We start from the raw sequence: 27,003 nt of genomic DNA, 5'->3' as shown, positions 1-27,003 counted from the left end.
AGGAGTACGGTAGGCGTACAAGCCTGTACACGCAGTGTACAACCCATCAAGCCTGAACGTGTAGTGTATAGTTGAATACGCCTTGCGTACTCAGTTAGAATGAGCTTCACACCTTTAGGACTCGGTTTGGGCCATTTCATGGACCTAGTTACTTTAGGCCTTTGTGGGACATCTAAAATCAGACTTTTCGACTAAGGAAATTATCGGGCTTTAGGGTAAGGTCTATTGGAGTGGTTTGGGCCCAATAAGTGGGCCACAAGTGGGCCTTGGAAGATTAGTTAGTGTTGGGCCTTTTATATTGTGGACTTCAGCCTTAGTCATGGATCAATTTAGTCCAAGGGTAAAATGGTCATTTTACCCCAAGTATGGAGTATTGGATATTGATTGGGTGTTATTTTGTACTGATAGCTCGGGAGTAGTCAGGGCAGCAGCTAAGGATTTCTTTCCGTAAGATTCAACATTTGAGGTGAGTTTCCTCACTGGGTTTTAGCGGGTCTAAGGCACCAATGTCGGCCCTTATTGATTATGTTAGGATGTTAGGAGTCTGTGTGACCCTTGCATGTGTTATGTGCTGCTATTTATATCGGGCGGGGCTCAATGCTAGGCGAGGCCCGTGGACTGGAACATATGCTTGTGTTTATGATCATTATATGTTAAGCATGATTATGTGATATTGATTGTATGTGTATAGTGGGTGATGCCTAGTGACAGGCGAGGCCTGAGAATAACAGATTTGTATACCGAGCAGGGCTCGATGCCGAGCGGGAGCCCAGTGTATGATTTATTATGTATGGTATGGGGTAGTTTAGGGAACTCACTAAGCTTTGTGTTTACTATTTTTAGCTTATGTTTCAGGTACTTCTGTTTGCAAAGGGAAGAGCTCGGGTTGACTACATTGCACACACCATTGGGATTGCACACATGATAATTTATTCTGATTTTTATGACATTTGGTACATCGGTTTTGTTGAGATGTATGGATAATATTCGAGAAATACTAGTTTATCTATTTTAAAAAATGAAATTTTTAGGACCATATTCTGGGATGTTTCAGATTGTGATGAAGATTAAGATGATTATGTTGAGGTAATTATTTTGAATATGTTAATCATATATGATTACACTAATTTATTATATTAATTTCTAATCATACTTCTTTTTATTACATAGGCATATGAATCAAAATTATCTAAAATGCTTAATAGTTTTGAGAGGATGAAGGAAAAGAAGAATTCAAAGTTGAATGATGCAATAACAAAGTTCCCTGGAAAGGAAAGTTTCAATATTTTCAAAGAAAAGATGACAAATATAATTGTTGAAGAAAAAAATGAAAGTACAAATTTTTTTTAAATTTCCAATTAATGAAACTGGACTTGTAGGTATCAATTTGACACCAGTAATGGGACAAAAAAATGATGAAAAAGAGAATAAAGATAAATAGGGAAATGGTGAAGAAGAAAATGATAATAATGGAAGTCAATCGTAAGTAGATTGTTTGTTTGATGGAAATGAAGAAGAGAATGAAGGAATAAAGAATGATGGAGATAACAATCAAAAAGAAGGTGAAACTGAAGTAAAAGAGAAAAATGGAGAGATTAATGAAAATGAGAATGATGAAGAGAAAAATGATGATGAGAATGAAGAAACAAATAATCAAGGAGAGACTACTCAACAAAATGAAACAAATCAAAATCTGTTGGATAAAGTTGTTGAAAACACTGTGGATAATGTCCTTGGAATTGGATTTTCAAGTTTAAATAGTCAAGAAGATGAAATCTGGAATGACCCTGAAATGAAAACTATTTTGGATAATATTGATATAGGTAAATTTTGACTTACTTTAATTTTATTAAAATGTATAAAAATATTATTACACAATAAAAGAATTATTAAATTTTGACCAGGGTTACCAATGACTTGAAGTAAAACTAATACTCTGATCAGTCAAGTTATTCAAGGTATGTTACTATTAAATTATTATTTATTTACAAATAAAAAATGTTATTATAGATTCACTAATTCATTAATTAATTATACTTAATGTACAATATTATATGGATCTTGTAGACAAAGGAAACTCAGAAGGTGTACATAAGCAAGGAGGAGAAGTTGAGAAAGGAAAGGGAGATGATACAGGTAAATGAATGATTCACTATTAAGAGAATATATTACAATACTTATATTGATTTTTTTTTAATAATATTGTTTACTCATAAGTGAATAAGACACTATATAAATGAGTAAAAAGATAGAGTATTCATATATGATGTATATATTTCAGGCAAGGGAAAATCTGAACATGGAAATAAAGGAGGAGCAGAAGCTAAGAAGATAAAAGGAAATGATGGAGGTGGAGATGAACAAATAGAAGTTAAGAAAGGAAATGCATATGATAGAGATAAATGGTTGATTCACTAATAAGTTAATATAATAAGATTGATTATTCAAATATGAATAAGACAATATATGAATACATAAAAAATATAGTGTTACTTATTCATAAGTAATGATATGCATTACTTATTCATAAATGAATATATTACTTATTCACACTTGAATAAGACAATGGAAGTAATGCTTACATTGATTTTTTGAATAACACACTTTTCATTTATTAATAAGTAAAAGATAGAATTACTTGTTCATAAGTAATGCTATGCATTACTTATTCATAAATTAACATATTAAAATATTTATATTCATTTATGAATAATTAATGCAATATTTTGAATATAGATAAAATATTCATATATGTTGTGTATCTTTCAGGAAAGGGAAAGTATAAAAATGAAAATAAAAAAGGATGAGAAGTTGACAAGACAAAAGGAAATAAAGAAGATAACAATTTTGAAAAACATTTCAACAATCATATATGATTGGAAAGATCCATAATCATATATGAATAAAATATAAAAAAATTATTTTATAATTAACATATAACTATTTATATGATAAATCTTCTGGCAGGAAAAAAAATCAGAAAATGAAGATAATACTCATCCAAGCTTTAGTCTAGGTCTCAGTCAAGATTCAGATCAAACTTCAAGTAAAAAATAAATGAATCTTCACCAAAAAAAACACTTACAAAGAAACAAATCAAAGAAGACCATCAGAGGGTTGTGATCAGATTAGCAAACAAAAATGTTTTTAATCCAAATCCAATCTATGTAGCAATTCCTACAGAAGTAGGACCATCAAAGTATGATCTGGATGAAGCAAGAGAGAAGAAGCTTGTTGATGCTTTCAAATCACCTTACAAATGCATGATAATAGACATAAAACCTAAGCTGACACATCAGGAGAGTATTGTCTATGAGTGATTGTTCAACTTGCAAGGGAAAACATTATTAGTAACTTTATTTTATAAACATATTCATATAAGATTATTATATAGATAATAATGTATGACATTTTGATTATATATTTGTAGAGATGTGGTTGTCCAGACAAAATATGGCCAGGTAACACAAAGAGAAATTATGGAAAGTCTATATGGAAACACATAGACTTTTGCAGAAGTTTTAGACACTTCGGGTGATTTACTTAATCACCAAGAACTGGGAAGGGATGTCAGAAATTCACCATACAGACTTTTCTTGAAAGTTGAAGTTTTTGTAAGTTCGTGTTCTAACATTAATATCTTCTTTATTGATCAATGAATATAAAAATGTTATGTATTCATTTATGAATATTATATTTATTTACTATCATTTAAGATAATTATGTATATGCAGCTGAAATTCACATATGATTATAACAAAATGATATATTCATTTATGAATAAAAAAATAAAAAATAAATATCTTTAGTATCAACTTATGATTACTATACCAACATGATGTATTCATTTATGATTAACAACTTACTAATACTTTAAAATTATTTTGGTTATATAATGCTTATGTATCTTCAACATTGTATAATACAAGAAAGTATGAAAAAATCAATGAGAACTTTCATGAAAAAGCATTGATGGCTATAAAAAAATCTTGAATATAAAAGATATTGACATGGTATGTTAATTAAAATTGTTTTTTTATATATATTTTATCAACAAAATACTTACCACTATATACATAAAAATACGTATTCTTTCCGGTTGTTAGAAGTGCTCACATTTTTGTGATTGTCTTCAACTTAAAGAGACCATCAATTGAAATTCTGGACAACAGTACAGTTGAGGGGGATTATGAAGGAAAATATGGAGTACTATTGAAACCTTTGGTAAGTACCCAATTCCCAACAACGTATAAGAACTACTTTATTACATATCTAACTTTTAGTTTATTTAATGATCAGGAAAATTTGTTTGTGAGATACTTTAAAGAAATAAACCATCCAAGAGCCAATGCCATCTCAAAAGAAAGTATCATACCCCAACGACTTGAAATGCCATGGAGAATAGTTAAAAACAAAGTTGATTGTGGGGTCATTGTAATGAGACATACGGAGACCTATATGAGATAACCAATCTCAAAGTGGAAACTAGGTCTTAATAAAGAAAGTGCAATTCAACAAACTACTATATAGAAGCTCAGGCAAAGGTATGCACATCGAATGCTAACTTCTGAAATTAACATGTTGAAGGCTAAGGTGTTCGATCTTGTCGAAAAATATCAAAATGTGGAATTCAAAGTGTATACCGCTCATGCATACAAGGCTATGTAAACAATTCAAAAAAGGTTAAAAGAATATTGATGATTATTTGTGATGAAGTGTGATGGTATAGGAGAACAGTTTGTGTTAAAGTTGAATGCTTTTGGACGACATGTAAGATGGTTTTATGAAACAAGTTTGTGAGTAAGTTTTAGATAGTTTGTTAAGTGTTATTGAACATCGTTTAAATAGTTTGTGAAATGCTTGTAAACAAGTTTTATTATTTTGTGTTGAATGATTATGTAATATAAACAAGTTTGCTTATTTCTGTTAGTTTTTTATATTTAAATATTTTCAAAGTTTATGATAATGATTTATGAACAAGTGTGATTGTTTTTGATAGTTTTCAATTTTGTTTCTATTTATTCATAAATGAATACCAATATGATATATTCATTTACATTTAATACGTAAATAATAATTTCTTCAATCATAAATGAATACAAATATGATGTATATTAAGTTAGGAATAATATGTGAGTATAACATAGTTCAGATATGAATATAACTTATTTATTAGTAAATTAATAAACAAATATCATGAATACATCATATATTCATTTATTATGTATTTATTTCTACTAGTTTTCAATTTTATTTATGTTTATTCATAAATGAATACCAATATGATATATTCATTTACCTTTAATATGTAAATAATACGTCTTCAATCATAAATGAATACAAATTTAATGTATTCATTTATGAATAATTTAGGAGTAATATGTGTATTTCACATATCAATTTACCATATACATATACCTTTTTTATTAGTAAATTAAAAAACAAATATTATATATTCATTTATAATTAACATGTATTTCACATATCAATATATCATCTATATATAAATGTGTTAAGTAGTAGCTTCAGATAAATCCATAATGACACAATAATACTGTATTATTCATACATGAATATTATTGTTTATGATTATTATTTGCATATATTCATAAATGAATAGAACCAAAAAAACCCTAGATGTCTTTTCTTGATTGAGTGGCTGCAATTCTTATTGGACATGTACGTAAATTGTGAGGAACTCGTTGTCCATATCCTGAGCACATTCTATGTTCTTTTCTAGAATCAACATATGTTGCTTCATATGTATTTGGAATTCTTTTCTTGATTTCAGAACCTTTTTTGCTTTGAACTAGAGGAACATGAATATTAATCTCTTTTGGAATAAGAATAGAAACACCCATAAGCTTGCATACGACTTCACCATCCGTCTTGCTTTTCAATCCACCAGATGTATAATCACTCTTAATTTCTTTCAACAACATCTGTTTTTTCTCAGTAAACAAAGCCAATTTCTTTTTGTCATCTCTTACCATATCCAAACATGATTCAAAACTATAATATGAATCATTGATTAACTTCACATTCTCACAATCCCCTGAATCAGATTCATGAGAACTAAAACAATAAATTCTTGATATCACGTCCTTTTTCCATCTTTTCAGAATATACATTTTAGGATTTTCTTTAACACCACCACATATCATCATTATTGTAAAAGCATGTCTACATAAAACACCCATACGCTTGAAATGTTCATACTGTAATTTATTTCTTTCTCTTCAACTTTTATTTCAACCTGATACAAAAACATAATAAAAAAATGAAAAAACAATTTAAACAAAATTTACACGTTTTAAATCATATATAAATACTCGAGTAAATTACACGAATGGTCCCTATGGTTTGGGGTAATTTGCGTGCTTGGTCCCTAACTTATTTTTTAACTCGGAAAGTCCCTACTGTTTTGTTTTGTTACGCGCTTGGTCCCTACTATTTGTTTTTGCTATGCGTTTGGTCCCTGTCTTACCTAAAAAGACTATTATTTAAATAGGAAAAAATGGTGGGGTAGGTAAGGTAACGTGAGGGGGTGGGTTGGGGTGTGTTTATTTAAATAAATTAAAAATCAAGGGCAAAATAGTTTCTTTAGGTAAGACAGGGACCAAGAGCGTAACAAAAACAAACAGTAAGGACCTTCCGAGTTAAAAAAAATAAGTTAGGGACAAAACACGTAAATTACACGAATACCCTAAACCATAAGGACCATTCATGTAATTTACTCTAAATACTCATATTCATATATGAATACCCATATATCATATACAATAATTCATATTTATATGTGAATAATCATATACAAATATTCATATATGAATAATAACATTGTAAATATTCATATGAGAAATCGAATTCATATATGAACATGTCCTAATTTTAAAATGATTAGAATATTCATATATGAATATTCTCATATTCATATATGAATATTCTCATATTCATATACAAACATTATATTATTCATAAAAAATATTAAATTACCTTAAATTTATTTTTAAATTCACTTTTATTGTTGTTGTGTTGCACAATGTAAACTTCTCACTCATCTTCGATACCAACATAGGAGTATGTACAGAAAAAACTTGCTTTATATATTTCCTTTTGCACCTCAAAAAATAATGTACGTGTGTAAACTTTTGATATTTGTAGTTCTATTTCTCGAGGTATTTCATTTTATATGATGCTTTCTTTGATGTCTTATCAAACTCTCGTGGAGTATTCATTTGCCTTTGAATAGCGGTATCGTAGTTCATCATGAAATTCAAAAGTAAATTACCATTTTCAAAGTAGGTATTAAAGAATGAATTCATACTCTCTGACATCTATGTAGTCTTCATCAACCCACACATTGGAATATCGTTAAAATATCCAGGTATCCATGAATCACGTTTTGTAAACATGTCTTTAAACTATCTTGTGTCTTCAAGATTGAATTCCTTCATAAGCAAACCCCACTTCACCTCAAAGACACCAGGTTTCATATTCATGTCCCAAACAAGCTTCGAGAATCTTTTTCTAAAGATATCTGTATTAAAACAAAAATAAAATAAACTTCTGTATTTATTCATAAATGAATAAATATTAATAAGTAATATAATAATAAATACTCATAAATGAATATACTAAAATTTATAAAAATTGCTATATTCATCTATGAATAACTAATACTATGTAACATATTTGAAATATATTAAAATAATACCTTATTTTCAACTTCTTCATTATATGCCACATACATAATCAGTGCCTTGAATTAGGAAACACATTCTCAATAGCTTGTTTTATTGCATCATCTTGATCGGTTAAAGCAAGTGTTGGTTCTTTCCCATGAGTCTTAAGAAACAATTTAAGCAACTAAGAGTAGGACTCAATGCTTTCATTGCTTAACAACCCCGCTCCAACAATAACTGGTTTTTTATGTTGGTCAATAGCAATAAATGAAACAAAAACCATTCGATACCTATAACACAAAAAAAAGTGTTCATTGAAGTCAATTTTTGATGTATTCATAAGTGAATATAAAAATATTCATGTATGAATACAATTACAATATATTATTAAAATAATTTCAATATTAAAAACTAAACATTAAACATAATGTTAAAATATTCATATATGAATAAGTTATAAAAAAAAGTAGATAGAATAACTTACTTGTTTGTTCGGAAAGTCGCATCAAACGAAATAACATCACCAAATTCACCATAATATGTCTTCTCCATTTCATTAGCCCAAAACATAGAGTCCAAAACCCAAATGAGTAATTTGGATAGTGAGCTCGACAGTTATTCATTGTGTTTACTATCATTTGCGCATCTTTATAACCTATAACCTTGTTAATATCTCTCCTTAAATTTTTATAGTCAACTACTTTGGGCTTTACAAACTCATACCCACCTCTCAGACTTGCCCTCAACTTATGAGCCATAGTTGAGCCTATTTTTGATGTGGAAGCATGCACTATAAACTCTTTTTCTGAATATGACATTTGCCTCGCTTTTTTTAAATCACTTATCTTCTCATGTGGATGGTTGTGAAGTTCATCAAACTAAAAAACTTTATAATCTAGAGTTCCATACATAGATTCAAATATAATCTTTGCTTGACAACCAATAACTATTGAATTGAATTTCGTTGCCTTCTAACACCACTTGTACCCAATGTGTTACAAGATTTCTTTATCTGTTTGTCACCATGATTGCATATGTCATATAACATGTTTCTTCTTTAAACCTTGACTGTGTGCTCAGTCTCACATCAAAACCACCAATTTCAGCATACTCATAATACATTTTGATGGCCAACTCTAAGAAGATTAAAAATTTAAATGGAATAAATTCAACATGTACATTTGACTTATAAACATGTTATCCAATTACATCACCACAATATTGTGCATCATCTACTGAACTCGAAGATTCACCTGAAAAAATTATAAAATCTAAATTAATCTATTAATGAATGAATAAAACAATAATATATGAATAAAACATTCAAATATGAATACATGAAATTTATATGAATAAACCAAAAAACAATGTTTATTAATGAATGAATAAAACATTCATATATCAATACATGAAATTCATATGATTTAAAAACTATAAAATATAAACAATACTTATTCATATATGAATAAAACGAAAAAAATAATATTACAATTATCACACGTTTATTCATATATGAAGAAGCAGTGTTGCAAAACTCGGCCTACTTGGCCGATTACTGGGAATCGGCACTCTACCGAGGCGAGTAATGTGAACTCAACTAAAAAACTCGGATTAAGTCAAACTCGGTCAAAATCAGTCAAAAATCGGCCAACATCTCTCTAACTCGGGCCTACTCGGTATTACTCGGTCTTACTCGGGCCTACTCGGTGAAACTCGTCAAACTCGGCCAACTTTGTCAAAATCGGTCAACTCGGTCAAAGGGTCAAAATTGTCATAAAAAGAGAAAAAAATCAAGAATTTCAAGATTAATATGCATAATACACTTAATGATTTATTATTTAACACACACATGTGATTATTACTACATATATATCTTAAATTTTCAGTAATTATTAATTAAGTGAGACATTTGTGTATATTTCAGTTTTTATGTATTCACATGTATCTAATTTTGTTATATATTTCAATAAAATTATGATTTTAACTTATGATTTTGACATATATAATTTTCCTAAAAATATTTCTACATGAATTACCGAATCCGAGTACTCCCCGAGTACTCCTGATTACTCCCAAGTACTAGCTACTCCCCAGTCGGCCGAGCAGGTACCGAGTAGCGAGTTCTACAACCTTGTGAATAAGACAATAATTTATTCAGATTTACAGATTCATACGTAAATACATGATCATCAACAAAATAAAAAACATCATAATAATTCAATAAGTGATACCTTTAAAAAAAAAGTTTTCAATATCTTCTTCTTCACTCTCACACATCGAAGAATACAAATCAACATCAATAACACTACAATATGACATAATAAACCAATTGATCTATAATAAACAACAAAAACAATCTTAATATCGATGAAAATCATAATAAAATAAAATAGAAACTGAACGACAACAAAATTAAAAGAAAAAAAAACAAAAAAAATCGTAAATTTAAAAACCTTATTAATTTCAAATATATCTCACCTCAGAGCTGTCACACCCCAAAACCGAGAACGGTGGAATATGTTCTGGGGTGGAGGACGTCATGTACAGTATCATAACAATGCATAATAGTAGAAACATGCATCAACATCCATTCCATTAATATAATAATTATAATACAAGTGTGTTATGTACAGTTTGATAGACACCAAAAGTATAAACAAAAATAAAAGATGGGTCTTGTATGTGCTCCATCTTCTCAAAAAGTTGCACCAGTACCTGTCTATGGATGACCTGAGAATACAAGTTATTTTGAAAACGAGTATCGGCATAAAGATGGTGAGTTCATAAGTATTTAGTGTCATTGCTTATATAAAAGTGTTTACAATCATGTAATATAAAAGTTGTTATCAAAGTTTGAAAATAGCGTGAAACCCTAGAAAATCCTATATTTTTCAGTAAAAGTAGTCTTCTACCAAGACTTGGTTATTTGTAAGTTTGATCCTGAGAGTGTGTAAAAGTTTTCCCAATGAGACTATCAGTTATAAAAATATAGTTTTAGATTGCATTCATGTGAAGTAAATGGGAAAATAATGTTTTATCCCGACAGCTTTACTACTGGCTGAATGAAATAGAAATGCAGACTCCAAGTAGTGATAAGTGTACAATACACCTTGGGGAGTGTGTTTCACCTTTAATTCTTAAATTATTCATTAGAGGTCCGAATGTGAACTCGTATGTAACCATGCTGATAGACGATCGAGTGGTTGATGACCCTCCAGGTCACACGTAGTGGGGTGTCATTTTGTCATCCCTGGGCCTAGTCGGCTCGGACTGTAGCTAGCAGTCGGGATGTGGGAGTGTCTGTCCCGTATAGATCTATACACATAATGCCCGCTCTCCCTCCAGGAGACTCTGCTTACATGGTAAAGGTACAGTAGAGTGCGGTATAGATAAATAGTGTGTCACATTCTGTTTTAGCGTATTCTCTTGTATTGTAGTATAATGTACTTTTTAGTATAGTGTATTGAGTGTTCTCTTGTATAGTATATAATATTCTATTTTCATAGTATTTAACATGTATTAACTCATAACAGTAGTAATTATAGTGAGCGTCATAGTGATAGTGATAACGAATAGTAACCTTAAGTATACCTATTATAGTTAAATAGAATGTTGGTTGCATGCCTTTGATACACAAAGGTATTGAACTGAGTGAAGACTTTCATATCTAACACAAATATATACAATATATAACTAAGAATTCAACGACAGTCGGACATATAACAGTATACCCTAAGTCCACAATCAAACAAGAACAGGAAGTAAGGTGAGCTATCAGTCCTAAGTCCTTCAAGTCTTACTTATATAAATATATTGGTGTAGATATAGTTTGGAAACAAAGAGGTTTAAAAATAGTTTGGAAATATTTTAATAACAATTTAACGTGAAAAATGCGTTTGATAATTATTTAAAGCAGTTTTGTTGACAAATCAGTTAAAAGTATAGAAAATCTGTTTTGGTTGCAAGTTATAAATCACATGTGATTGATACTATAACTTGTTGGATTTAACCTGTATCTCCCCCCCCCCCCCCCATAAAAGCATTTAAAAACATTTGAAAGGTTAATTAAGGGGTATGAACTCACTTGCAGTGAGTGGAGTGGATGGAATTGCCGGGTTGGATGCTAGGTGTCAAATGAGGTCTTGAACACACACGCGGATCCTATGTAACATGTAGTGATACATAATTGTATCCAATTAGTTATTTAATCACTAATTAAGTAAGTAATGACACTCTTATGCATGAAAGCAATTCGTTTCAAGTGTTAGGAGTGTTAAGGGTTGCATCTAAGGAGAGTATAGTCTCACTTTGGAGTTTACTCCTCAAATGGTAGTACCTAAGGGTGTTTACGGTTTTGGAACCATATCCCCCATGAGTTTATGACCGTAAACTCATGGTAGTGGTGTATTTGTGTACTTTAAGGCTTCATGCTTCACCAAGAAAGGTTCTAGGGTTGATTCAAGGGCTTAGGAAGTGATTGGAGCTTGAAATGGCCCTTATTGGGAGTTTACGGTTCTTGAATCCCTCCTTGGGAAGTTTACGGTCATAAACACATAAGTTTATGGCCGTAAACTCATGTTTGTCACTTTCTTTCATGGTTTGGTGCTTCTAGGGTGAGCATGCAAGGTTCTAGCCACTCATACAAGTCATAGAAGGTGTTAAGGGCATTTTAACACCCTTAGAAGGTGTTTACGGTTTTGGGATATTTCCCAACCAGAAACTCATGTTTACCCTTATCATTTCATGTTTTGGGGTTCTTATATCATTGAAGCAAGTTTCTAGGTCATTAGTCAAGCATTGGAAGGGTTTGGGGGCATCAAAACCCCCCCTTTTAGGGTGTTTACGGTTTTAGGATGCTCCCAAACCGTAAACTCATGTTCATGGGGCTTTTGAGAGTTTACACCATAGATTTGCATGTATACTAAGCAAAACAATAAGCTAGGAGGGTTTACTTACTTATGAGAGGCTTGAAGGAGTGTTTTCTTGATCAAATTCCAATTTTTGTAGAGAGAGAGTAGAGAGAGAAAGTTCTATGGTGTGAAAAAGGTTGAAGTGAAGACCACTCAACCCTTATATAGGGTTGAGTTTACGGCAGGGTGGGGGCCCACCCAACACCAACCGCAAACGGGGGTTTTTCGCTTGATTTTTTGTTTTCCGCCACGTATGAAATTACGACAATAACCCTAATGGATTTACTTAACAGAAGAAGTTAACGAAAAAACTTTTATTAAAAATAAATTTTATTAATGGAAGTGGGTTACAGTGACGGAATAAATTTCGGGTTGTCACATCATCCCCCCGTTAGAGGGAATTTCGTCTCGAAATTAGAGTTCAAACAACATGGTTATTATACAATAACTAGGCAAAAAGATGGGGATATTTAAGTTTCATTTGATCCTTGCGTTCCTAAGTGTACTCCGGTCCTCGCTTGGCGTTCCAGCGAACCTTCACAATTGGGATGCAGCTTAGTTTCGTTCATTTGACCTCTCGGTCCATAATCTCCACGGGTTCTTCCACGAAGTTGAGGCTCTCATTGATCTCGATCTCGTCGAGTGGGATTACGAGAGTCTCATCGGATAGGCACTTTTTCAAGTTCGAGACGTGGAAGGTCGGATGTATGCTATTGAGTTCGCGGGGTAGATTGAGTTTGTATGCTACGGGGCTGATTCTAGCGAGAATCTTGAAAGGCCCTATGTATCTTGGATTCAGCTTTCCACGCTTTCCAAAGCGTATCATGCCTTTCTAGGGTGAGACTTTCAAAAGGACTCGGTCTCCCACCTGGAACTCCAAGGGTTTTCTTTGTTTGTCTGCGTAGCTTTTCTGTTGATTACTGGTGGCTTTTAATCGTTCACGAATCTGCAAAATCTTCTCGGTCGTTTCTCGAATGATCTCCGGACCCATGAGAGCGCTGTCAGGAACTCGTTCTTTAGCTAACTGAGTGTCACCCACCTCAGCCCAGCACAGAGGGGACCTGCACTTTCGGCCGTAGAGGGCTTCGAATGGAGCTGCCTTGATGCTCGTGTGATAATTATTTTTGTAGGAGAACTCAACAAGGAGTAAGTGGGTATCCCATGCCTTACCAAAGTCGATCACACAGGCTCGCATCATATCCTCTAAATTTTGAATAGTTCTCTCACTTTGACCGTCGGTCTGCGGATGGTAGGCTGTACTCATGTCCAACCTCGTTCCTAAGGAGCTTTGTAATGACTGCCAGAACCTCAAAGTGAATCTGCTATCTCTATCGGAGATAATAGATACAGGAACACCGTGCAGTCGTACGATCTCCTTAATGTATGTTCTTGTGAGTTTCTCCATCTTGTCTGTTTCCTTGATGGGCAGGAAGTGTGCGGACTTGGTCAATCTGTCGACGATGACCCATATGGTATCAAGCCCATCCGTTGTCTGGGGTAGTTTGGTTATGAAATCCATAGTGATCCGCTCCCACTTCCATTCAGGTATCTCTGGTTGCTGTAATAGACCTGTTGGTTTCTGGTATTCGACCTTGACCTTGGTGCAAGTAAGGCATTTACTCACGAAGGTAACAATTTCTGCTTTCAAGTTGGGCCACCAGTATGACTTTTTAAGATCCATATACATCTTATCTGAACCTGGGTGAACGAAATATCGAGTGTTGTGGGATTCCTTCATGACCAAGTCTCTGAAACCACCGTGTCGCAGTGTCTAGATTCGGTCCATGAGATATAAGGCTCCGTCACCCTTGACCTCCAGATTCTTATCCATTCCTCGCAGGGATTCTCCAATCACATTTTCAGGTTTCAAGGCTTCGAGATGAGCCTCTTTAATCTGTGCGGGTAGATGTGAATGGATAGTCATTGTTAATGACTTGAATCTTCGACCAGAATATTCTTTCCGGCTTAGGGCGTCTACTACTACATTGGCTTTACCCGGATAATAACGACTTTCGCATTCGTAGTCATTGAGTAGCTCGATCCATCGTCGTTGTCTCATATTGAGCTCCTTCTGGTTGAATATGTGTTGGAGGCTTTTGTGGTCGGTGTATATCGTGCTCTTCGTACCGTACAGGTAGTGTCTCCAGATCTTTAGGGCGAACACAACCGCTCCTAATTCGAGGTCGTGTGTGGTGTAGTTGACCTTGTGTGTCTTCAGCTGTCTTGAGGCGTAGGCGATGACCTTACCTCGTTGCATCAGAACACAACCGAGCCCCTGATTAGACGCATCGCAGTAAACCACAAAATCATCTGTCCCCTCGGGAAGGGATAGTATTGGTGCGGTGCATAAGGCTCGTTTCAGGGTTTGGAATGCCTTCTCTTGTTTCTCTCCCCAGTCAAAGGCTACGCCTTTCTGGGTCAACATTGTAAGGGGTTTTGCGATCTGAGAGAAGTTCTGAATGAATCTGCGGTAGTAGCCAGCGAGGCCTAGAAATTGACGAATTTCTATAGTCGTCTTCGGTGCTGACCAGTTCTCAATATCTTTAATCTTGGATGGGTCCACATGGATTCCTTCTTCACTAACCACGTGTCCTAAGAATTCGACTCTTCGGATCCAGAATTCTCACTTCGAGAACTTCACATATAGCTTCTCCGATCGTAGGGTTTTCAGGACTTATCGTAGGTGATCGTTATGCTCTTCCTTACTTCGAGAGTAGATGAGTATGTCATCAATGAAGACGATGACGAACTGATCCAAGTAAGGACGGCACACCCTATTCATTAAGTCCATGAATACTGCGAGCGTGTTGGTCAGTCTGAACGGCATCACTGTGAACTCGTAGTGTCCATAACGAGTTCGGAAAGCTGTTTTCGGGACATCTTCCTCAAGCACTCGTAATTGGTGATACCCGGACCTCAGATCAATCTTGGAAAAGTAACTCGACCCTTGCATTTGGTCAAATAGATCGTCTATACAAGGAAGAGGGCAACGATTTTTGACCATCAGTTTGTTGAGCTCCCTGTAATCTATACACATATAGAACGATCCGTCTTTCTTCTTTACGAACAAGATCGGCGCTCCCCAAGGTGAGAAGCTTGGTCTTATAAAGCCCTTGCTAAGTAGCTCGTTAAGTTGACCGGACAGTTCTTGAATCTTAGCATGCGCTAGACGATAGGGTGATTTGGCTACGGGGGTAGTTCCTGGAATTAAGTCGATCCTGAACTCGACCTGACGTTGGGGAGGTAAACCTGGTAGCTCTTCTGGAAAAACGTCAGGGAAGTCACAAACTACGGGGAAGTCTTTTAGATCTTTCTTTTTTTGGCTCGTGTCGACGACGTGTGCAATGAATGCACGATATTCCTTATGCAAGTACTTCTGGGCTTGAATACTCGAGATGATGCGAAGGCTCGTACTGGGTTTGTCTCCGTAGATTAACAGAGATTCGGTATTCGGGAGATTTAGACGGATTGCTTTGTCGAAGCACAGGATATTGGCACGATGGAGACTCAACTAGTCCATGCCCACGATGACGTCGAAACTCTTGATCGATACTGGTATGAGGTTGATTGGAAACGAATGATTATCTAGCGTGAGGGTACAACCAATGTAGATCTCGTTAGAACTCTCTGTCTTTCCGTTAGCCATTTCTACGATGAAGTGTTAGGGTGCAAAGTCATGCTTGGATGTAGTGTTTTAGGCTTTCCTCTTTGTATGTGTAAATGGGTTGAGTCTTTCCTATAAATAGGAAGTGAGTGACTCCCATTATGTAAGTGAACCATTTGGAGTGTTAGACTAGAGAGAGAAATTGTATACAAACTCATTTGTATAATCTTTCTAGATCTAATAAGAGCTTACAAAGATTTATTTACTCCTTGTGTTTTTTAATTTGTATGATGAATCACTAGATCTTTCTAATTCCGCACATGTCATCATAATCAACACCACTACAATTGGTATCAGAGCGGGTGTTCTTGATTTGATCAAGAATTGATCCTTGATGGCTTTCTTGATTTGGTGATTCTTCATGTTCATTGATCTTCGTGTTTAGAGAGTGTTTTTGTGTTCTAGAAGTTGAATTTTTCCTTGATTTGATCCATAATTCGACTTTCTCTCTCTAGAATACGTGTTTGTATCACTTTATCTCTCTTGAAAACCCATTCAAAATCACTTTCTCTCTCTAGAATTTGATTCATATTCACTTTCTCTCTCTAGAAAACCCAAGTTCATATCGATTGATCAAAAATGGAAGAAACAATTTGTGAAGTTTTTTTTATGGAGGATTTTCCATGGTCATTTAGTTTTGAAGGAGTTCTCAATTGTTTTGTAACCGGGTATTTCAAACAAAATACACTCATTTCTAGTATGAAATGTGAATGTGGAAAATCCAATGGTTATCCTCTTGATCATGATCATCATAAGATATTGCTTAATCGTTTGGTAACAACTTATCATGAAAGAAGAAAGAAGAAGAAAGATGATGAAGTAATTGAAGGAATTCGTCTTGATGAATGCATATATGGTGATAATGTTCTTGCTTCTTACCCGGATGTTCTTGATGTTCAAGAAAAAGGAGTTCAAGTTGATTTTCAAGATGAAAAAGTTTTTTGCTCGATTGGAGTTCAAACCGATGATATTTTGTGTTCTTGTGATTCGTTTGAATGAATGATTCCTTATCGGAAGCCGGTGGTTCAAGAAATTCACAAATATCAAACTCTAAAAGATTTGATTCAAACTCAAAATGTTCATGTTGTTGAAAGTGGGTTTGTTCATGAAATCAAGTCTTCAAGATGCAAAAAGATGAGAAAGAAAAAGAAGAAGAAGATGAATCGGAAGAACAAGCGGGTTTACTCACAAAAATCGTCAAATGTTGTGAAGCAAAATCCGTGAAACAAATTTGGGTTCCAAAGCAACAATCTCCAAATGTTACATTGAATTTGAAATCAAAACCCAAATGTGTTGGTGGTTCTTTTGAAGATGTTATTGGATCGTTGAAGAACACGAAGAACACGAAGAACGAGTTGTACATCTCGCATGGTGGGTGGTACAATGTTCGATTTGGAGATTTTCTCATTCCGACAAAAGAACCAAGATCTTCCAAATTTGATTCGTTCGTTGAAAACAGAACTTGATTCGTCAAAAAGGTAACTCAAATTCTCAAATGGATTCCAAAACGTCCATGATTTCGATTCGTATTTTACGTTTTTCTTTTTTGATCGATTTGCCTCGTTGGATCAAATCCGTTTCAACCCTATTGATGATCCAATATTTTTTTTAAGATCAAATTCAACCAAAAATAAAATAAAATTCGTTTACTGTTCATCAATTCGTGTCCAATTGAATATCTACTTACTGTTCATGATTCACGTATTTAAGCCCAAAACTCCTTTTAATTCAATATCCGAGAATATTTGAGCCCAAACGAATAGATCCAATATTGTTCACTTAATCGATCCCATTTATTCATTAAAATCCGTTTATGTGTTCGGAACTCAGATGTCGCATTCAACGTTACTGGTTAATCTCATTCTTGAGTTACGTGTTCATTCCATCGTTTCTAATAATTGAAGGTTGTTGTTTGTGAGAATCGATTTCAAATGATTTGTATATGATGAAATCGATTTGCTTCTTGTCATATAGTAGAAATTGATATTTGGATCTTGATTTTGATGAATCGAATCAAGAACACATCAGTATGTCAATGACTGATTTTGGATTTTGAATGCTATCGAAGGGCTGTACTTGAATGTTGATAGATTTCGTTTGATTTCTTCATGTCGTTCGTATCTAATTTGAAAGTCAATATATCATGAACGAATGTCAAAGTTTAAATGAATCGATGATGATGAAATCTGATTTTTTTGAGTTCATTTGCTGGGTTCGCAAATGTTGGAATCATTAGAATGGATTTGTGATTTTGAACAGTTGGGTTGAGTTACTAAAAGATGCGAAGGGTTGAAATTTGTTGTTGATGACAAAGATTTTGGAATTGGGGCGAATGATCGAATGTTTGGAGTCGATTATTCGCTGAGTTCGTGATTTGAATGATAAATGCGAACTCTGAAAATTGGATGATTTGATTGTCAAAGAACGAAGTCTTGTTATTGGGTTGATTTTAAAATCGATTTTGGTGTCAATGTTCGAACGGTTAAGCGGATTGTGATGTCAATTTTGAAGTTATCGATTTGATTACATAGTCGATAGTTTGATGAGTTGGGTTACACGAAAACAAAGTCTGTGATGCATTAATTTTTGATAATCTGGGGACGAAGAAAACTTAGATTGGGAATGAAATGCGAACAATCGATGGGTATAAGGATGTGATATGGAGTTCGCGTTTGTCTTCAACAGCAGTTCGCATTTGATTAACTGGATTGAATGTTTGCATATGGGTGAGTCAAATTCAGTTCGCATTTGAGTTCACAGTTGATTAAATAAATTTGAGGTCAAGTTCATTCGCAATCTGTGATGTTTTGGTGATATTCGCATTTGAGGTCAAGAAAGGTTCGCATATGAGATCAAAATCGGGTTTGCATCTGGGTTTCTAACTTCACTTCGCATTTGAGTGTATAAAAATCGGTTTCACATTTGGGTCTCAATCAATTTTGCATATTTGATTATATTGGATGAAAGATGCGAAGGGTGTGCGAATGGAAATGCGAAGTCTTTTACAGTATAAAGTGAATTGGGGAAGAAAACAAATAAGTTCGACTTTGGCCCCTGATCTTTTCACTAAATGACAGTTTATACCCAACTTCGCAGATGGGTAATAAAAGCTGAGAAATTGCAGAATTTTCAGTTCTGGTCCTTGCAGTTTGTGTGAATTTACGCTTTATGCCCGATTTCGCAAATGGGCTAGAGTTTCGCATATTTGATTGTTTTTGGCGCAACGGGTCCCTGCAAGTTTTAGAAAGTGACAATTTCTACCCGGTTTTTGAAAAAGCTTGCAACTTTCACCAAAAAAAGTAAAAAAATTTCATAAATTGGAAATTTTTTTGTGGCTTTTTCGTGATTGTTTTTCCGTGCAAGATTTTTGGTGATTCATTTTTGGTACGCATCAAGGGGGAGTATCGTGAAGACTATTCCTCGGGCGCTTCTCATCCTTAGTGGGTTTTATAATCATTTTTTGATTATAAAAAGGGGGAGAATAATGATGGGTATTCGAAGCTTCTTGGGATTGTCGAATATTCATTTGCGGATTTGAAGACCGGTGGAGATTGAAGTCGTACATCCAATCCTAACTTTGAGGGGGAGAATGTTAGGGTGCAAAGTCATGCTTGGATGTAGTGTTTTAGGCTTTCCTCTTTGTATGTGTAAATGGGTTGAGTCTTTCCTATAAATAGGAAGTCAGTGACTCCCATTATGTAAGTGAACCATTTGGAGTGTTAGACTAGAGAGAGAAATTGTATATAAACCCATTTGTATAATCTTTCTAGATCTAATAAGAGCTTACAAAGATTTATTTACTCCTTGTGTTCTTGAATTTGTATGATGGATCACTAGATCTTTCTAATTCTGCACATGCCATCATAATCAACACCACTACATGAAGGCTTCTTCTAACGGTCATGAGGATTATTTAAGTAAGTGTTTAAAGTTTTGGTTTACGAAGCTTCTTTCTGCTCCACTATCGAAAAGGATATAAGCATAAGAGTTATCCAGAAGGAACGTACCCGTGACTACTGTGGGGTCTGCTATTGCTTCATTGTGGCCAATAGCGAGTAGTCTTCCTGTTCCTCCTGTATTCCCGGCTTTCAGACAGTTTTTCTTGAAATGCCCTACCTTGCCACAGCCATAACAGTCCTGGCTTACTCCCGAGCTGGGGACCTGAGAGATGGGTTTGGTTTGAGATCTGCAAAACCGGGCGGTATGGCCCTTCCGGTCGCAGTTGGTGCAGTGCAACTCACGGCAGGGGCCGTTATGATGGAAGGGGCACTTGGGGCACATGGGTAGGTTTCCAGCATAGGATTTGGCTGGTACCGGGGTAGCAGGAGTAGTGGCAGCATGGACAGCCACAACTTGTTGGTTTTTGGAAGAGGATTGAGTTGGCTTGCCCTTCTTTCGGTCCCAATGCTTCCTCTTGATGTCGGTCGTTTTGGGCAGTGCAGTGGCAATCGTCGTGGATGTTGATGGAGTGGAGGGAGTTTCATGATCAATCAACCTTTGGGCCAATTCCTTGGCGCTGTCAAAGGTAGCAGGGCGTGATGCTAAAACGTTCCCTCGATACAGGGGCATTAAACCCCAGATGTAATGTTCAATATTCTTGCTTTCTGTAGGGATCATGTTAGGACACAGAGTTTCCAGGTCGCAGAACCTGGCTGTATAAGTTGTTACGTCGGTCCCTTTCATCTTGAGGTTCCAAAGTTCCTCCTCGAGTTTTTGAATTTCAACCCTAGGGCAGTACTCCCTTCTCAGAAGGTCCTTCAGTGTGTCCCAGCCCATGGCGTTGGCTGTTACCAAAGAGAGTGAATTGACATGGCCGTTCCACCATGTCAGGGCCCTTTCAGTGAAGGTGGAAGCAGCGAATTTTATCTTACTTTCCTCGGGGCATGAGCACATTTCAAATACTACTTTAGTTCTTTCGAACCACTAGGTCAATGCAAGGATTCCTCTGTTCCCATTGAAGAATGTTGGTTTGCAGCTCATGAAATCCTTATAGGTGCAACCCTGCATACGTGCGTGGATTTCACCATGTCTAGAGTTGGTGCCCATTCCGGCTCCACTTGCATCGCCAGAATTCATTTGGGCCATAGCTGCGGTTACAGCTGTCTGAAATATCACCGGATCGAACTGTGGAGGAGGTGGTGGTGGAGGTGGAGTTTGAGTCGCAGGTCTGCCTCTGTTCGGACGCTTGCGGGGAGGCATCTTTTACTGAAAATTTATAAATATGATGACAATAATAAGAATTGATTGTAAACATGATGAGAGAGTTTCACGGATTAAACCGCCATAGTCCAAATATCAAATAGAGCCATAGCAACAAAGTAGGGAAACATGAAAGTATAGAATTTCCCACGAAGTAGATAACTGCCAAAATTACTGGTATTAATGATGTAAAATGAGTTCGGGAAAAATGACCTAACAGTAGGTCTTACATCAAACCATAAAGGAAAATGTTGGCAGCCAAGGAGTCTAGTTAGAGTACTTTCGGAGCTAGGAATGTTTACAGAAAAATGCTCTATTGAGCATAGAAAAGGAAAGGTTAGTCCTTAAACAAAAGAGAAAGATGAGTTGACATCTTCTACTGGCGACGGGTACTCATTGAGCGAACCCTCAGATCAGCCAGTTGGCGTACAACTTCCTGAAGATGTCGTTCATAAGCCCTCTGACGTGCTCGGAGTTCCCTAACTTCGGCTCGGGATGCAGCTGATGGGTTTTGAGCATTCTAACACTTCCTAAGTGTACATGAAACCCTAATAACCTTGGATCTATGTTTGTCTAATTATCATGCAAAGTTGATTTCCAAGGTTATGTTCCTATCTAGCATACATGGGGAAAAAAATTTCTTTGAATGAAAGATAGAACTACATACCTTGTTGTTGAAAGTGTTCCTTAAAACCTTGTGAGCCTAGCACCTCAAGTGTGATGCCTCAAATGCTTCACACAACACCAAATGCAATGAACAAACTTGAGAGAAAACTCTAACACTTGCAAAATCGGCCAAGCCCTTTTCTTTTCTTAGTGTAGCCGATTTTGGGGAGAAACACATTGCTTATATAGTGTGTTGCATTAGGTAAACCCTAATGTAACATGACTCTTAATTTCTTGATCCATGGGTTAACTCCATGGAGCATCCTATGGGTGGAACCCAACTTGATAATCCATGGAGCCTCTTAGCCCACTATATAAGATATGGAAGATTTACATAATCTACTCATATATCTAATTAGTTATCTTTTGATCACTTAATTAATACTAAATTAATTCTTGATCAAAACTAATTAAATAATATTATTAATATATTAGAACTTATAATATATTAATAAACCATAAGTGTTATTTCTCTCATTTAGTTTATCCAATTGCATGATGCCATGCAACCCAAATAGACCATGTCGGGTCGGGTCAAGTACATACCAGAAATAGTTATGGACTTAGACACCTTATCCAATAGTCTCCCACTTGGATAAGTCTGATAACTATAGATGTAATACTTCAGGAACCGATCACCAATTGTAGCACTTTCAAGGTTTCTCGGAACTGAGAAAATATTGATACGCCATTTAAGATAAGTGATCGTATAATCCTCTGTTCTAAATATCAGCCGGACAGATACATGGAACAATGTCTTACTTATTGTCCAGCAGTTTGTTTCCCGATTTCTGATTTGTTTGACAAAGAACTTAATTGAACACATCAACTTAGTTCTGACCGGGCCCGGTACATAGGTCAAAACAAAATCATCGAGGGGCCCAGATATCAGCTTCTAATCCAAGAAGCAACAGATAAACTTCGACTCATATGTTTGTTCTATTACTCATTGAATTATACACAAAAGCACGTTTTATAACACCGAGTTACCAATGCGTTTACGTACAATCAATGCATAACAAACTCATAAGTAACAAATCATATCTCTATGTTTGAAAACTTATATGATATTACCGTCTCACGATCACTCGAGATAAAATTCCATGAAGTGATTCCAGTGAGCGTGGGTTGATTCCAATACTCAGAACTTATGAGTACTCATGAAGTGTTGTCCTTAACCTTGACACCTACAACCAACTTCATGACAGTCTTAATTCATATCTACTTCCAACATATGACTGACTGTGGAGATTTGAATAATATGTAGAAACACAACATAATATTCTGGAAGTCAAAACATGCAAAAGAAATTATAGTAAACGATTGACAAAAGATAGTAACACTTTACTCATAAATAAACAACCAACTATTATTTATCATCAAATGTCAATTACACTTTACAAATTTCATAATTTATCTAACTACTAAAACTTATATCATCCTTTAGCCCTATGCTCCGAGCATGCTGAAGATGCTTATCCCTACTCAGTCCCTTCGTGAGGGGATCTGTTGGGTTCTCATCTGATGATACCCTCTTTGCCACGAGGATTCCGTCTTCTATGCGATGTCTAATAAAATGATAGTTTCTGTCGATGTGACTGGATCGCTCGTGATCCCTTGGTTCCTTAGCTAAGGCAACAACACTTTCATTATCACAGAAAATTTCCATAGGCTCCTTTATAGCTGGCACAACTCCAAGGTCTCCAATGAAGTTCTTCAGCCATATTGCCTCCTTTGCTGCCTCGCTCGCTGCTATATACTCTGATTCACAAGTGGAATCATCCACTGTCTCCTGCTTGGAACTCTTCCAAGTGATTGCTCCCCCGTTTAGGGTAAAGACCCAGCCCTACTGAGAGCGGAAATTATCCATATCAGTCTGGAAGCCATCATCACTATACCCTACAACTCTCAAGTCATCACTCCCACCGAGGGTAAGGACCCAGTCCTTAGTCCTCCGTAGGTACTTATGGATATTCTTTACCGCAATCCAGTGTGCCTTGCCAGGGTTCCCCTGATACCTGCTAACCATGCTCAAGGAAAAGGCTACATCAGGTCGAGTACACATCATAGCACACATGATCGATCCTACAGCCGAAGCATAAGGTATTCAACTCATTTCTGCTATCTCAGCCTCAGTACTAGGGCTTTGTGTCTTACTCAATCTGGTGTTACTCTGGATGGGTAACTCTCCTTTCTTGGAGTTCTGCATGCTGAATCTCTTCAGCACCTTGTCCAAGTAGGTACTTTGACAAAGTCCAATTAGTCTTTTACTCCGGTCTCTCTAAATCCTTATCCTTAGAATATAGACAGCTTCTCCTAGGTCCGTCATAGAAAAACACTTCCCAAGCCAGGACTTAACTTCCTGCAGAGTTGGGATGTCATTTCCTATGAGTAGTATGTCATCCACATACAATACCAAAAAGCTAACTATACTCCCACTAGCCTTGACATACACACAAGATTCATCTTCACTCCTAGAAAAGCCAAATTCCTTGACTTTCTCATCAAAGAAAATATTCCATCTACGAGGTGCTTGCTTTAATCCATAAATAGATTTCTCAAGATTACACACTCTATTAAGGTACTCGTTGCGGACAAAACCTTCTGGTTGACTCATGTAAACATCTTCAGTCAACTTTCCATTAAGGAAAGCGGTTTTGACATCCATTTGCCATATTTCATAGTCATGAAATGCAGCTATGGCTAACATAACCCTAATAGAATTAATCTTGGCTACTGGAGAAAAGGTCTCATCATAATCCAATCCTGGAGTTTGAGAGAAGCCCTTTGCAACCAGTCATGCCTTATAAGTGTGTACATTACCATCCATGTCGGTCTTCTTCTTGAAGATCCATTTGCACCCTACAGTCTTACAACCTGGTACATTCTCAACCAAGTTCCAAACTTGATTGTCATACATGGATTGTATCTCGCTGTCCATTGCCTCTTTCCATTTAGCAGACTCGGGGCCTGCCATGGCTTCCGCGTAACTGTTAGGTTCATCCAGACCTAATAGTGTCTCATCACTAATAAGTGTATCACCTTCCGCAGTAATATGGAACCCATAGTAATGCTTAGGTGTATTCCTAACTCTTGTGGATCGCCTCAGAGGTACAGACTCGTCAATTGGCTCAACAGGAGTTTCCTTCTCAAGTTGAGGGCTAAGGTTTGAAGTTCCTTCACCACTTGACTCTTGAAGTTCTTCAAGGTCAATTTGCCTCCCACTGTCTCCTTGGCTTATAAATTCTCTCTCTCTCTCTCTCTCTCTCTCTCTCGAAATACTCCTCTTCTTGCTACAAAGACCACATTATCATTGGGTCTGTAGAAGAGGTAACCAAAGGATTTTTGTGGGTAGCCGATGAAAATACACCTCTTGCTTCGGGGTTTGAGCTTATCATGAGTCTCACGTCTCACGAAAGCCTCACAACCCCAAATCTTGATGTGGTCTAGTTTGGGTACTTTACCAGTCCACATCTCGTGAGGAGTTTTGGAAACTTTCTTTGTAGGGACTAGATTAAGGATATGGGTGCAGTCTCTAAGGCATACCCCCGGAATGAGATTGGTAGCGAAGCTCGAATCATCATGGAACAAACCATATCCAACAAGATTCGATTACGCCTCTCAGCCACACCATTCAACTGCGGTGTCCTGGGAGGTGTCAATTGTGAGACAATCCCACATTCCCTAAGATAGTCGAGGAAATATGAACTAAGATACTCACCACCTCGATCGGATCGAAGCATCTTAATGTTCCTGCCCAATTCATTCTCGACTTCCTGTTTAAACTCTTTAAACCTTTCAAAAGTCTCTGACTTATTCTTGATTAAGTAGACATATCCATATCTACTATAATCATCAGTAAAATTCAAATAATAACGATTAGCATCCCTTGTGGGATGTTTGAAGGGTCCATACACATCCGTGTGTACGAGATCCAACAAACCTTCACCCCTCTCACAAGAACCAGTGAAGTGTGACTTTGTCATTTTTCCAAGTAAGCATGAATCGCAACTGTCATCTGACTTTAGGTCAAATGACTCCAATACTCCATCCTTTTGGAGTTAGCCTATGCGTTTCTTGCTTATATGTCCAAGACGACAATGCCATAATGATGCTTTATCCAAGTTATTATTATTAATAGAATCAATACACAATACATTATTTCCTAGGTTATCAACCAATGATACAACGTCATACACACCATCACAAGGTAATGCTTTAAAATAAAGAACATTATTAAAGTAAGCATTAATCGAACCAACTTCATTATCAAATGAAAAGGTAAAACCTTGTTTATACAATGCATGAAAGGAAATAATATTTCTTGCCATTTCTGGCGAATAACAACATTTATTCAAATCTAAACTAAACCCACTACTTAGCGATAAAGTATAAACTCCAATCTTGGTGACAGGTGAAGCTTTCTTGTTTCCCATGATCAAGTTTATTCTTCCTTGCTCCACATTCTCACACTTTCTTAGTCCCTGCAAATCAGAACATATATGAATACCACAACCAGTATCAAGGACCCATGAGTTAGAATGGGGTGAGTTATTAGATAAGATAGTGTAAATACCTGCATGGTTGGGTTTGACTTTCCCATCCTTCACATCTTGCTGGTACTTTGGGCATTTTCACTTCCAATGTGCCTTTTCATGGCAATAGAAGCATACAGCCTCTTTTGGGTCAGAAGAAGGAGTGACAAAACCTTTCTTGGTTCCACTTGATGAAGAGCCATCAAGGGTCCTAGCCTTGGTACCCTTCGAAGAACTCTTTCTCTTCTTCCCTCGTCCTTTCCCGATTGCCAAGACAGGAGCGAAGTTGGTAGGAGTAGGAGTAGTAACAACTGCCTTACCCTTAAGACCACTTTCCGCGGTCT

The 27,003-nt window shown here is 35.8% G+C and overlaps 1 protein-coding gene across 1 annotated transcript; it reads right to left on the bottom strand.

The window, feature by feature from the left end:
* Positions 1-5,633: 5,633 nt before the first annotated feature.
* Positions 5,634-6,167, bottom strand: LOC145099078 (uncharacterized). Its single transcript, XM_079036662.1, has one exon. It carries the CDS (start codon positions 6,165-6,167, stop codon positions 5,634-5,636), a length of 534 nt encoding a protein of 177 aa, XP_078892788.1.
* Between the last annotated feature and the right edge of the window lie 20,836 nt (positions 6,168-27,003).

This window comes from Lactuca serriola, chromosome 4 (assembly GCF_051521515.1).
Source record: "Lactuca serriola cultivar US96UC23 chromosome 4, Lser_US96UC23_V15, whole genome shotgun sequence".
Classification (NCBI taxonomy): Eukaryota; Viridiplantae; Streptophyta; class Magnoliopsida; order Asterales; family Asteraceae; genus Lactuca; species Lactuca serriola.
The sequence above is the reverse complement of the archived record's forward strand: the minus strand, read 5'-3'. Positions and strand labels throughout refer to the sequence as shown.